This window comes from Lagopus muta, chromosome 6 (genome assembly GCF_023343835.1).
Source record: "Lagopus muta isolate bLagMut1 chromosome 6, bLagMut1 primary, whole genome shotgun sequence".
Lineage (NCBI taxonomy): Eukaryota > Metazoa > Chordata > Aves > Galliformes > Phasianidae > Lagopus > Lagopus muta.
In genome coordinates this window covers 10,480,191-10,494,864 of record NC_064438.1, presented here as the reverse complement: position 1 = coordinate 10,494,864, position 14,674 = coordinate 10,480,191, and the positions used below count along the sequence as shown (strand labels likewise).

Here is a 14,674-nt window from a genome sequence, read left to right as displayed (position 1 = left end):
AACACATATGATAAAAAAACTGCATTTTGCTACTGATTATACACACAACTGATTGTTTGAATAACATCCACCAAACTTTTCATAATACGTCAGAGAACTCATGTTTTATCTCATGACCTAAACAGAAGAAATCTATATTCTTACTTATCACTCAAAAATTGAGATTACCCAACTATAGTAGCAGATCCATTAATATAAAAAGAAATAAAAGAAGCCACATCTCATCTTGTATTTGTTTTTGAGACCTTGGAAAGCAAATCGTCTCTCTTCTATTCAAAACTCAGGTATTTTTTAACAAACCTATTCAAAGCTAACAAAATGCCCTCAGAACATCCACACGTATATACAGTACAAAAATATTGAAGTGTATGTGTAGAATTTGGCAACTACAAAGACATAAAAGAACTTTAAGACTGCAAATATTGAGAAAGCTTTTCAAAGACACTACTTTCCATTTTTTGCCAGCTCCTATCCAGCCACTTGAGAATGAACAAGCTTTAAAATGTGGAAGGTTCTCAAAACAACATGACAGCAAAATGAGGGGCGTCCCTCCTTTCAGCTGTCCTAAACATTTCCTTTTTTATACATACCCAATCTGCGAATCTTGCAACTAATAATGATCAAAATGCAACTTTTATTCGGATTTTAACCAAAATAAACATCATATGCTTATAGTATAACTGACAAAAGGACTGGGGAGGAGAAGAGATAAAACACGTACATATAAAACCAGGAAGGACTGATACATAAATTCTGGTTAAATAGAAACCTGCACACTGAATTACTTACAGGTTTGAACTATCCTATAGCTTGCACACAAATGAAATGCCAGCTAGTATGGATCAAAGAACATTGGTATACAACTGCAAAAATACCACTCAAAAATGGATAGTGGCATTCTACACTGCATGTTAACAGCAGTCAATAACTGAGGTGAAGTCCTGTCAATTTTGATCAAGTAAAAAAAAAAACCAAGGAAAAAAAAAAAAACAACTACTTGAAGACTTAAACTAATAGCCAGAATACTTGTGGATTGGGAAAGAAAAGATTGCGTCTAATGACAAAGATTAAATTGTCCCCATTGTTTTTTCCTGACTTCAACATAGGTGCTGGTCTATTTTTCCATCTGCACCTGACTACTTCTAACCTGTTTCCTTCCAGGTGCTTATTCATAACACTATTTTGAACCAAGAGCAACACGCATTCTAATTCAGGATAGAATACTTAGAAAATTAAGATACCAGCAAGTAAAAAGCATTTAATCTTCGGATCAGATCCAAATCCAGCTCATACTATAATCCCACAAATCCTAAATCCAGTATAAAGAAAGAGACAGAAGTTTACAGGTGATACTGATGAATGAGAAAGTCTGGGGAAGAGCAAACAGGTTCATTCTTTTGCACTTGCCATTAGATCGGCCCCAGCACAACATTAAATTGCACCAAAGAGCTTAACAGTAACTCAGAAAGAGATAAAAGAGATACTACATGCAGAAAGCAGCACAGAAAAAAAAATCCCACTGTTTGTAGGATCAAGGGGCAAAAGACTGCCTAAAAGATCATTTCTCATCCCCCACAGGTTTAGCTCAGGCAGAAATATTTTACTGAAATAAAGAAAAAAGAAATGGTTGACAAACAAGGTAGCAATTCTGAAAGCAGGAGAATTTTTATAGGAAATGGCAAATTACTGCAAACCTATTCCAGTAACCATAAATAGAATGTAGTTTATACTGAAAACAAAATTCAGCCATTTTGGAGCAATTTCTCCATAAACAAAGCACCTTTTATGGTTTACAATGAGATGGAGTACATGAAAAATGAAATTTCTACTTCACATCTTAGTTTTCAAATACACATTGAATGCAAAATGTCTTCACGGTTTAAATTAATATAAAGGCATAACAGCTTCAAGCACCCTCCCTACCCCTCATATAACAGAAGACAACAAACCCGGCTAAGGATCCTTCCAGACTGGTCTCCCATTTCTTGCACAAGGTCAAAAATTTGGAAATTCCAATTGTTCATTTTTTCCATCAGTGAATCGTGTTCTGTTATCATCGTTTCTAATTTAGGACTCTGCACCACCTGCATAAGAGCAAGAGACTTAATCACCTCTAAAATAATAACGAAAACTAATTTGCCAACAATATTGACCAAAAAACCCTGTGAGAATCATAAACCATTCTTGAATTTATTGAATGGTGCCATATCTGTGGCTACGAGAAAATAATAAATCAGCAGTACTAAAAAACACTGGACTTTTCGTATATGTGGGAGGCTTCGTGAGATGGTGATAATTATTTTATCATTATCATAATCTTTAAAGCAAACTGAGTTAACAAAACAAAGCAAAAATGCATGGGTACCAAAACGTATACTGAGCTTTGAGAATTCCTTAGCTGAACTAGCTTTTAAAAAGCGTTGTGAAGACTCAAAATATCAGTAAAGCTTAAGCAACACTTTGTCTTCTTGCACTTCCAATATACTATGTTGTGTGAACATTGATAGTTTCTGTGAAACTGCCACATACTTCATAAACTTCCAGGAAAAATACTAGTCAATTAGTATTTAAATGTACTATCTACATTAACTCTACACAAATTAATTTTAATGAACAAAAATTCATGCAGTTCACTACCTTGTCATTTGCTAGTGAAATTTATGCAACATAGAAATATATCATTAATTGTAAACTTTAATTAAAAAAAAAAAAAAGGTGATGCACCATTTCCCTTCAGACATGACTGTTATTAGGAATGTAAAAACCTCTTTACAGCATGTTGTAACTGATACAGAAATAATCTACTGATATGTTACTTCAAGTTCTTTTGCAATTGCATACTTACAAGTGATTTATTTTGTGTTTGAGTAATTATTTCTTTCTTTTCGTCTTTTGTCTCCTCTGTATGGTGGAAAGACTCTGTTGAGAGATTAGTGCTTCCAACTTCACCTTAAAGAAAATGATTAGATAATTACTATATCAATAATTTATTTGTAAATACTAATGCCTAATAATACTTTATCTCTTCACAAAAGAGATCTCTTCACAAAAGAAATAGCTTGTTTCTAAACCAATTATTTAAGAATTTAAAAACAAGAAGTTGTAAGGGAGTAAATCTATTACAAAATACATTTGAAGATACAGAAAAGGTAGCATGACTTTTTACTTGCACAAATGGTTTCACTGTTAAGTTTAGCTGAGATGGTAGACACGTTCTGAAATAGTGAGCACAAGTCTATGAAGGTACAACTGGGAGTCTATTATTCTTATTCTGAAATAGTCAATATTTTAGATTACATCAACCATATCAAGTGAAATAAAATATATGGATAGACATTACTTTAAAATTATAGTACAATTCAATCTAGAAATAGAAAAATATTAATTATATTGGCTTTGGAAAAAAAAAAAAAACAAAGCACAATTATTTACACATTTTCAAAATCCCACCTGATTTTTCGTCTTTATATTCCACAAATTCTTCCTCTAGCGATGGAATAGGCTTGAGTATCTGTCGTCCACAGCTTACAGAATACATGAAATATATTTAAAACATTCAGTATCTTTCTTCCTTTGCTATTTCTGTATTCTATTGAAAAATATCTGCAAATTACTTCCCCTTAAAAGGTATGCTTGTCAAGGATCCTCCACCACATGACCATGACTACTTTCTCTATTTAGACATACAAATTTAACATGTACTTTGAAAATAATCAGCTATCACCTCCTCTGGACTCACCTACACAAAGTAAGGCTAATTGCTTAGAAAGTGTATAGACATACTGAATTAAGATCCCAAGCAGGAAATAATTCTCTAAATTTGTTAAATACTGTTATTCTACAGTAACTGCTGCTTTTCCTACCACTTCAGTTCAATTGCACACATGCAGCGCTCTTCAGTTCCCTGGGCAACACAGTTACAAATTATTACAATATGTCTTTTTTTCCATACTAATAAACAGCAGAGATTGTTATTTTTCTTTTTTCTTTTTTTTTTAAATATAATTAGTATTTTCAGCACACTGAGTTAGTGGAAACGTAACAGTTTACAGTACCTGCTACACACATAACCCACGGGTGTTTTAACTTGCTGCTGATAATCTGAAGAACTAAATGTGTGTGTCGGAGGCTTACTGATATTAATGCTTGGTTTTGTAAGAAAGTCAGCAGTATCAGGAAATTCTACAGGAGACCAGCTGCCACTGGAGACAGATCCATGAGTAGGTGAACCCACCGGACTCAGGCCAGGAGAAGCACCTTCCAAAACAAACATAACATTGGGATCAGCCTACAGTAAAACACTTCTGTTTAGAAAGACTGGAATTGAACAAGAACTTTTATAAATTGTAAAGAACGTGGAAGTAAATATACATAGATCAGCAATTTATTCCAAGTTTTGAGAGTTACTAATATTCTGCACACTCTAGGTCACACATCTGAACCAGCAGTCTACACAAGGTGGTACAACATCTGGCTTGTTTTTAACTTTGTTAAGCAACTGCAGAATGTTTCCATTTCCTTTTCTGATTCAGAATTTTATATTCAAATTTTCCAAAACAAATGAGCAAAAAAAAAAAAATTCATTATTGGTAATTGGCCTGAGGAAAATCTTTTTCCTCGTTGTTTTGCGATTAAGGAAAAAAAAGGCTCGAGATGCTTTTCAAAACATAGCAAGAAAAAAAGTTGTAATCATGTCTTTGAAGCTAGTGATTAAAGTGGGCAGATGTTGGCCATTATTAATAGTGATGTGCCTTTTCATTAATTCTATGACAGTCCATTCAAATCTGCCTAATATTGCACTTTAAACAAACAGAAATGAAACAGAACAAAAATAAAACACAACCCTAAAGTTTGTTCATGGGTAATTAAAATTTATAAAACAAAACAACAAAATCAATCTTGCTTACATACATGAAATTCCCCATTCTTGTGGAAAAAACTAAGCTAAAGCTTACTTCAGGAAATCCAGGAAAGAAAGCCTGTCAAATCATACTTTGATTACCATATATCTGATGTGAATTTAAAACAAAATTTTGTGTTGAACCAACATATCAGTTCTCCCCTTTGCAAAAATTTACAAAAGAAGGGTTATCTATGAGTGCACAAAGTGAATTATAGCCATTGTAAACAAACTTTTATCAAAGAGAAAAAATTGCCCTTTGCCAAAGGCTCAAAGAGCAAAATAAGTGTGCTGTGGGTGTCCCATAGCTGAATTACTTATTCTGCAAATTGCAAAACAAAAATTTGATCATAATTATTGTGATTACGTACTGCACGTTAACAAATTACTAAAAGTGTATGCAGTAGGCACCATTTGCCCTTAAATAAGGGATGTGTATGTTATACATCTCAAACAGTATCACAGGCCACCCTGAATCAACTCACAAGCCTTAAGAGTAGAAATTAAGTTTTGGTGCTCTAAAGGACAATGTTTAAGTCCACAGTGTCTAAATAACATTGTTCTATTACAAAAAGCTGTAGTAAAAGAAAAAAATAAAGGGTTCCTTATTAAGGTATGTGAACTTTGCAGTTTTTAACAATTACCAACCAGGTCAAATACAACATTTTGCAAATTCATAGTGTTGGACAAATATTTGAACTTTATACAAAGTTGATGTTAACTTTTTAGTATACTTAGAAGGAGATGAGAAAAATACATAAAGTACATTTTTAGAAGATAAAGAACACGTTGATGTAATGCTAGTGTTACATTTGCATGAAAAATAACTTCAAAAAACATTGCAATGCATGATGCACTTACTACCCTGTGCAGTTTATACAGCCTGATGGCAGGATGTCAATCTTACCTGCTCGTCTGGGACCCATATGGTGAGCCAGTGTCAAAGATGATGATCTCGATTTTGGTATCGTCAACAGGTTTGCACCAAAAGATCCATTTGAATGAGATCCTTGGCTGAATTACAAAGAAACAAGGAAATCAAAACCCAAAGTCAAACTATAAGAATTTTCCTTCTTTCCTACCTTGTATTCTGCCATTATCAAATAAAATGCTTGCAAGACGTACAGACTGCTCTGGTATGGTTCCACTACCATTCAAAACAAGAAAGTACTAGAAAGAATCCAACTTCAAGATCACATAGACAATGTACCACACAGAATAGTGAAAAACTTATACATACTGTGCAAAAGCAATAGAAAATATTATGTAGTACTAAAATGGCACAGCGAGTGCATTCAGACAACTTGACACATCATTTATTTCCTAAAATTGTATTTACTTTTTTTGAACATTGTCTAGAAAGGGTCCAATATCCATCTGAGCAATTGTATTTGTTTATATGTTAGACTTCACTGCAGGGCACTGAACAATATTTTCATGGCCACTTGTCTTTTAAGGAATACTATGGAAAGTAATTGGAATTTGCTGAATCATTATGTTTTGCATAACTCCTCAAAATCCCTCTGCTAAATATTACACAGTGATTGTGAATTTATTTGTTAGTGATAATATCAGATACAACATTGTGTGCTTTAACAAAGCCAGCTACATTCTAATAAGTCTAAAAGCTTTTAAAATACTGTTTACATTGCAAATGCAATCTTATACAGCTGCAGCCTGCTTCTCAAATTAGTTTTATATAATAAATGAAATAATTAAATATCTTAAAAACAATGCTGCTTTTAACTGTCAACTCCAATAGCTGTATTGTTAACCTGATTGATAAGTTATGCCATCTGCTGTTGTAGGCCTGGAATTACACTCCTAAATTCCAATTAAACATTTCCTCTAGTAAACAAAAATGTGATGTGCAATTAAAAGCAACTGTACGCAGGTAATCTCCAGTGAAAATAATTTATGTGATATAATTATTTTGTTTTAGAATGGGAAAATAGTATTTATTCAAACATCTTTAGTCTTATTTTGTCAGATTTCCAAGAAAAGTCAAACAATTATTTACCCAATCTCCTATTTATTTTTTTAATAGATAGATATAAAAAAAAAGTGAGTTAGAGAATAAAGACAGATTTATTATTTTGAAATTTAATGCTGACTTATTAGGAAAACTTTAAAAGTTGTTCAAGTTGATTCAATTTTGACAGTGAATTTTTTTTGCCATTTGCAAACAGTTCAGCTTTCATAACATGTACCCTTCTAAAGCACATAAAATTTTTACATCAGTACTTAGTGTAGGAATACTAACAAGCAAGGTCAGTTCACCTCAAATTAGTTTAAATGACAAATCAAATCAAGAGAACAGGTCTTGAGAGTTGTTTTTGTGCACTGCCTTGATAGATGAAGAAAATTTTTCAACATTTAATCAGTTTTTAGATCAATAGGTTATAGTATCATTGTGTAATGTATTATCTTTGTGAACTCAGCTAAAATTCAGTTGAAAGCAGCCACTGTATGTAAAAAAAAAATTCTGTTTTTTCATAAGCTTTCCTCCTAGCAAAATTTCCTACTTCATTCTCCCTTTTTACTATTAGCCTGTTTCTCTTCTACTGGTAATTGGGCTCTTCTTTGGGATGAATCCTGTTATAAGACAGAAAAAAATATTGCCTTTTCTTTTGCTGAATTATTTTTCTGACCACTTAAAGAACTGGCTCATGAGCCAGAGCCAATGGGACAAAGAGCCAGGAGGAATGCAGTATTGCCTCTCTTGGCTACTTGCAGTAAATATGATCCTTTCAAATGCTGATAAGCAAATCAGCATAAACCTAAAATCTTTAACCTACCATCATAATCAAGTAGTGAGAATTTGTGATATGCTTTCAGCTTGATTTGAGAAACCAATAGAACTGTTGTCTACAGATGAGCTGTATAAATAGTATAATAACTAGTTAAACTTTCACTGATGTCAAATTCATCTGGACAGCCATACCTGTGAAAAGCTATTCATAACAACATAAGTATCAGCAATCATATTTTGTATTAAACTATATAGTTCATAAAAAATTGAAGAATGTATGTTATTTGAAGGGGAAAAAACAACTGACAATTGCCAAATTGTTTAAATGGTTCACTTTAAAATTAAATATTATCTTGATAAATAAACTTCTGGGCATGTGTATATAATCTTTCACTTACTATTAGTAATTATCAAATATCACTCTAACTCACATTTTCTTTTAAGAAGTCATGTATTTACTTTCCTTATCATCTACGCAAAAACAATTCTTAACAGGTGCAACTACAAAATAAAATCTTTTTAAAAATTATTTTTAAATGATTTTAATGAGTTGCATGACAATTTCAAACATCTATTGCACTTTTCTCAAGACCTCGAGCAAAATCACAAGTTAAACAAAAAGAAAACAGATTAACTTTATTTCTAATTCAAAATATAATGTTGATTTTAGAGACAAGTTTGTTTTTTGTTGCTTTTTTTTTTTTTTTTTTGCATTATACTGATGAGAAAGCTTTCTTAGTATGCTTTAATGTCTGCTTGATAAGTGTATGAATAATAAATGCTGCAATACACGCATGCAACAGTAGCTACCAAATGCGAGAATGTCACGTAATTCTTTTAATTAGGGAACAAATTTTCAGTATGTTTAAAATATGTACCACTTTCAAATTTCAACTGAAAGGAGGAAGTCAGTAATAACTTACAGGTTATACAATTGCAAAACAAAGTAATTTATTTTTGACTAATTTTTTGGTTCCTTCTAAAACCAATATTCAGTCCCAGTCGCTATGATGGTGCAAACCATTCAGCCTCAAAATGACTTAATTTCTACTTGAGGCTAGAGTTACAGAAGTATTGCATATTATTAAGCTGTCAGAATTTGAAGACATAATTTAAGTACAAGATTATACAATAGATACTTACACCATTACAGATATGAACATTTTTGAAAGGCAACGTTTATTATTCTACCTTTAAAATCCTGTCAGGTGCTTACCTTGACACATTATAGTCCTGATGAGTTCTCTTACTGTTACTCCGTTCCCATTTAGAAGATGGTGACTCTATAGGTGGAATACCAGAAACTCCTGAAGATCGTCTCAGCTGTGGTGTTGGCAGGCTATTCCTGCTAATTAATCCCTGTTGAATAATTTCATTATGGTTGAAATTGATGTAATTGAAATTAGATAGTAAGACTTGATTTTTTTCTTACTGTAGATAGGATATGTCACTATTGTTGTTTATGGTAAAATAAGAAGCAGAGTGTTTCATCTTCATTCTTACTGATCAAGAAAATAAAAAAGATATATTTAAAAATTATTTAGCTTATTACAAATAGTTATGTTTTGTTGGTGGTGGTGGTTTTGTTGTTTTATTTTTCTTCTTTTGTTTGGTTGAAATTCACATGGTTCAACAATTACTCCTCAATTGCTTCCAGAAATTGAGATATTGTGTTCTACCCAAATTTAAGAAATCTGACTCCTTTCAGTCTACAATCTACTTGGTTAACCTGACCTCTGATGTGTCCTTTCAACCTGGGGAGGAAGGTACTGTTCCACATAATTGAGATAAATGGAATCAAACCTTGCTAAAAAACAACAACAACAACAACAACAAAAAATGCCAAGAAAAAAACGTTTTGAACAAAGAATTTAAAAGGAACATTTGCAGTACTGAGTAAGGTCTGCAGGATCACGTATGAGGACAAGTGACCCTCAGATACTAACTTCAAAAAGTCTAGCAGAAATTATGACTTCAAAATTTTAAGTTTCACCAAGAGGTCAAAGATCTTACCTCACTCACTACCATGCACTTCACATAATAGAAAAGTGCTAACACAAAAAATTAGTTTCTGACCCCAAAACGTCAGACTGCTCTGAGTCCTTGATATAAGATGTACTTCGACCCTGTTTGCTTTGCTGCAAAAAGCAATAGTCACAGCCAGAAAGGTGAAACTGTACAAGCAGAACAAGACCACTATCTCCACAGAAACCTGCAGTAGCCCTTAACCAGCCCTACTAGAATGAGAACCAGAGGAATGTATTCTGTCAGATTGGACAAACCGGCTACAGCAATGCTGCACTAGAGCAACAAAATATTCAGATGGGCAGGCAGTGAAGGTGTTAATTAAGCCACTTGCAGAGTGATTTGCTATGCACAAGTTAAGCAAACAAAAGCAAAGGCAGAGCTGAAGTCAGTCAAACATGTGCTGGAAAAGCTACATGCTGGAAGCAGTTAGATGGGAAGCAAGGGTATGCAGCACCTGTAAATTGTCTAACAAAAATAGAATGGACTGATGCCTTAAGATAACCTTCAATAAAGCAAGACTCAAAAATTCCTCTATGTTGGGCATTTAGCCCAGAAAAGGCAGCAAGTTTTCTGAGCCGAGACTTTGGTCACAACACAACATTGAGCACTATGCACTGTCAGGCTTAGAAAGGACATCTGTGTCAGAAGACTCTCTTGGAATATGGGGAGCGCAGTTGAAAATCCCTGACAGTAGAGCAGACAAGTCTACTCCCTGAAACAAGCACACATGTCAGCATAATACTGAAAGAAGGCTCCAGCACGTGCACTGAATCTGGCTTGTGATCCAGTTTATCCGACCCCAAGCTGCTAAGCCAGCAATCTGGCCAGTTTGGGACAACCTGCCAAATGTCTGAAAATGGAAGTGACACAATGCAATGATTATTTTTTCTAGATATATGTATGAACACACACAACAGTGACAATGAAAAAGTAATTTGACCTTGAGTGGCTTTCGATCTCCTTTTTCAGCAGGATCGTCTACTTCAGGACAGGGGAAGAAACCAGGAAATGGTGTGAATGGATTAGCCTTTGGCCTGCATGTGCCTGAGAAAGCACCAATCAAACTATTAATGCTTCGAAGGGAAGAAATCACTTGTGGTGGAAGGGATGGGTCAGTCAGGAGGTCTGTTAGCATGCTCCGAGCCTCATTTAGTACTGAAAGATCAACTCCAGTTCCACTGCCAGCATTCTAAAATAAATGGAATTGTTGCAAACTATTAACACGTCAAAACATTTAACCTTGTTATAAATTTTAAGTATCCTATCTACTGTAAAATATATATTGCAAAATATTTTTCTTTTAAAGAAAAAATATACAGAGACATACTAATAAAGAAATTTTAGTAGAATTTCTCATGCATTTAAGAAAAATTCTCAAAGTTCAACACTAGCTACCAGTTATTTTTGCTCTTTTAAAAACAAAGATCCCATCCCAGTTCTTCTTACTTCAATTTTTTATTAATTTAGAAGCAAATTTAATACTCTACTTCCTCCAATAATGGCAACAGAAACTTTGGTGACCAAGCTGTTGTAAGATTCTTGCAGAGGTAAAATTTCCACTGCATCTCTACCAGTGTTGTTTCTATTTATAATGAAACAAATCCTAAAAATTGTCTCAGAAACATCATTAGTGTCATTTGTTTTTATTTGGCACAGCTCCCTGAACAGGAGCAGGAATAGCTAATTAGATGCCAGCATTAACACAAGAGAGAGTGAGAAACAAACATTCAGGAAAAGAGGTCAGATCCTGGTAGGTCTGAGTTTTCTAACATCTGTGGGGAATCACTCCCTAATCTTATGCTAATGAACATTTAAAGGACAATCAATCAATCAATAAGCAAGCAAAACTGCTCCCATCTTAACTGGGTTTGATACTGCTCTCATGTATACCGCAGGAAGCAGAGCCCTGTCAACTTCCTCTGACTGCTACATATCAATTACTGCTACGTAGATAGAATAAACTAGAGTATTAGAACAACATAGGTAACTAAAACTTCTGTACTCAGTCACAATTCATCAGAGAATAATTAGATTCACAACACACTGACCTGGTAGTAAGGCTTGTACCACTGCTTCAAATCCCAATCCCAAAGTATCATCTGTAATAAAGAAGAGTAACAGTTGATATGTTAATGCTTAAAAACAAAAAATAGAATAAATATTGATTATGTGGTACTTTTTTTTTTTTTTTTTTTTTTTCCCCCAAATGAAACTGAGACTATTTTCTCTGTTAATGCTACAACAGCTAAAATCCTTAAGAAATGTCTGAATAAATTCCTATAAAACAGGGATCTTTTGACGAAGGACAAAACTATATGGATTTACTTCAATATTTCTAGGTTTTTGATAAAACATGAAGATCTAAGATAAAGCATCTAAGTCTATTCATCTAGACTTGTAAAAGTCAATCTATTCTAAAATCCAATATATTTTATAAATACAGTTATCACAAGAACAAGTATCCAGACTAAACTCAGGAAACAAAAAAATATACAGTTTTTTCTTCCTCAAACTATGAAATAAATACATCCCCATCCTTCAGGGTATGGGCTGCACTAGGCTTGGCAAATCTCATAATGGAACTTCCTACATGAACAGTAGAGCACAGAGTAAAAAAAAAAAAAATTTAAGGCAAATCTCAATGTCAAAGTAAATTTACAGCTAAATCTAATAAAATAAATTGCTGTGATTAACTCAAAACTGAAAAACACAAGTTACTGGATATGTTTTGTATTGGGTAATTTACAAATTCATATCATTTGTAGAATATTTAAAAGAGCTTGTGAACAGAAAGTTAGGAAAAAAGGAAAAAGTTTTCTTTAAATTAAAACTTATTACTGCATTAACATCCAATAAAGATCTATGGGGAAAAAAAACACACAAGAATTTGTCAAGAAAATATTCAAAAAGAAGCCACTAAAAGATTTGAAGTAGTTTTGCATACACAGAATTATGGTTGGGTAAAGCACTGTGGGACCGATCCTACTGTTCTCATTTATACTCTTTTATTATTTCAACACTAGAATCATTATGCAGTTTGTTAACACACATGAGCAAGGAATTTGCAACAGCTGATAGATGGCAACTAGGAATTCTGCAGTGGGATGCAAATTTAGACAAGATTTCCTAAATAAATTTTATATATGTATTTCATATATATATATAAATATACACACACACACACACATAAAATATTTATCTAGCAACAAAACTGCCTCTCCAGTTTCTCTATCCTCCTGCCCAATAAAATTTGGACTCAACTGACCAACTAGAGCCAACCGTGAGAGTCTACATTCTTATGAATCGTACTCTGATCATAAGTTATTTCTGTTGTAGATGAAAATTACAAAATACTGCAGATGAATCATTATTTGGGAATATTTTGTTCATTTCTGCTAAAGAAGAGTCAGACAGAATCCTGAAGGTAAGGAAGCTGAGGTATTGTGGCAGAGATACAGGATGAAAGCCATCTGTGCCACCTTGTCCACATACTCTCCCAGAACCATATCTCATTACTGAGACTTAGTACTGGCTCATTTTTATATGCTTTTTCTCCAACACTGAGATGTTCAATACAAAAAATATACTGATACACACTGATATTAGAGCAACAGCCATGTCTTGGCAATGCCCTACTTATACTTTCCAAACTTACATGCAAACCGATCAAATGCCCACCCTGAATGACATTGGCTTTATCTAAACTGATTCATACGTGTGTTCTGAGTCCTATTTTCAAAATAACAATTGCTAATCTTTTGGTAGAAATCAAATACATTGCATCAATTATTTGTCCACCATTCAGAACTTTGGTAGTAGCCCTGTGAAAAGAAATGTCCATCATATGCATCCAGCATCACTAGTCACATTAAATTACAACAGGCAACCTAAAACTGTAGGGTTTGGAGATTATTGTATTTCCCTACTCTGTGAATATAATGAAATACAGGATCTGTGGTAACAATGCCTAAAAGTTAAATTCATGTAATTGATTGATTTGCTTACTTTGGAAATGTAAATAAAATCATTATTTTTCTATTTAGTTTTATCTAATAAAACTGCATGGATTTCACAGCTCATGGCAGTCTATACCAGCTGTATTAATATTTCATTTTCTTATAAATCTGATAGAGAATACAGCTTAGAACTTCCCTTTCTTCCCAGAGCCATTCAAACAGAAAGATTTTTGTGAGCTCTGTGTAGAAAGCACTGTACTATCATCAGTTGTTTAAAAAAAAAAAAAGGCTCCTCAATACCTCGGGTTAAAAACAATATCTGTATTTTAAAAAGCACTTGCTTGCAGGAGGAGCGTTTTGTTACGTTCTGCTTGAATATGATTATGAATCTACCAGCCAAGTAGCTTCACGAAACCCACCAAAACCACAAAAGAACGTCAGCAACACAATCTGCAGATACTATCAGCTTCAAGTACGTCAACAGCGCTCACTGAATTTTTCAGTGAGCAAAAAATAAAAACAACATACAAGGAATGCAATTCAGATGTCTGCTATGTTCCACAAGTGTTCAGTTTTTCTGACTTCTTAACAGCCACTAAATTACCACAGTACAGCAAGATTCTAATTATTCTCTGATAAATTAATTTGTGTGCACAACAAAAGTGGCACTCACAAAGACAACATCTTTTTTCCCTTTCTTCCACCTATAGTTACAGAGCACAAATAGATACCAGTGCCCTCGCCTCCTAGTTCTGCAGTCCTGGAAATTTTTCTGCTTGTTTTTATAGGTGAGAGCTATGTTTGAATTTGTTCCTCCAAGACTAACAGTTCTTTCCTGGGGCAAACACAATGTTCCACGCTGGCGGTTGCCCCGCAGAAGGTGTAGAAAGCACCAGTGAAGAAATGCAGGCTGCACAGCAGCAGTACCCAGGCAAGGGCAACACCTACAGTCTCCTCTTTCTTGTTATCTTCACACAGACACTATTTTGCACCACGTTTAAAGTTATACTGACATCCACTTGCTCTGATAACTGAAAA

The 14,674-nt window shown here is 33.8% G+C and overlaps 1 protein-coding gene across 1 annotated transcript in view; it reads right to left on the bottom strand.

The window, feature by feature from the left end:
* PDE3B (phosphodiesterase 3B) overlaps positions 1 to 14,674 on the bottom strand; it is a 74,883-nt gene that overhangs the window by 7,208 nt on the left and 53,001 nt on the right. The window contains exons 2-9 of the mRNA XM_048950115.1: positions 11,729 to 11,779; positions 10,621 to 10,869; positions 8,869 to 9,011; positions 5,808 to 5,914; positions 4,056 to 4,257; positions 3,451 to 3,524; positions 2,846 to 2,949; positions 1,950 to 2,084 (exon numbers count right to left, since the gene is read on the bottom strand). Coding sequence (XP_048806072.1) covers positions 1,950 to 2,084; positions 2,846 to 2,949; positions 3,451 to 3,524; positions 4,056 to 4,257; positions 5,808 to 5,914; positions 8,869 to 9,011; positions 10,621 to 10,869; positions 11,729 to 11,779 — 1,065 coding nt within the window. The remainder of the gene's footprint in view (positions 1 to 1,949; positions 2,085 to 2,845; positions 2,950 to 3,450; positions 3,525 to 4,055; positions 4,258 to 5,807; positions 5,915 to 8,868; positions 9,012 to 10,620; positions 10,870 to 11,728; positions 11,780 to 14,674) is intronic.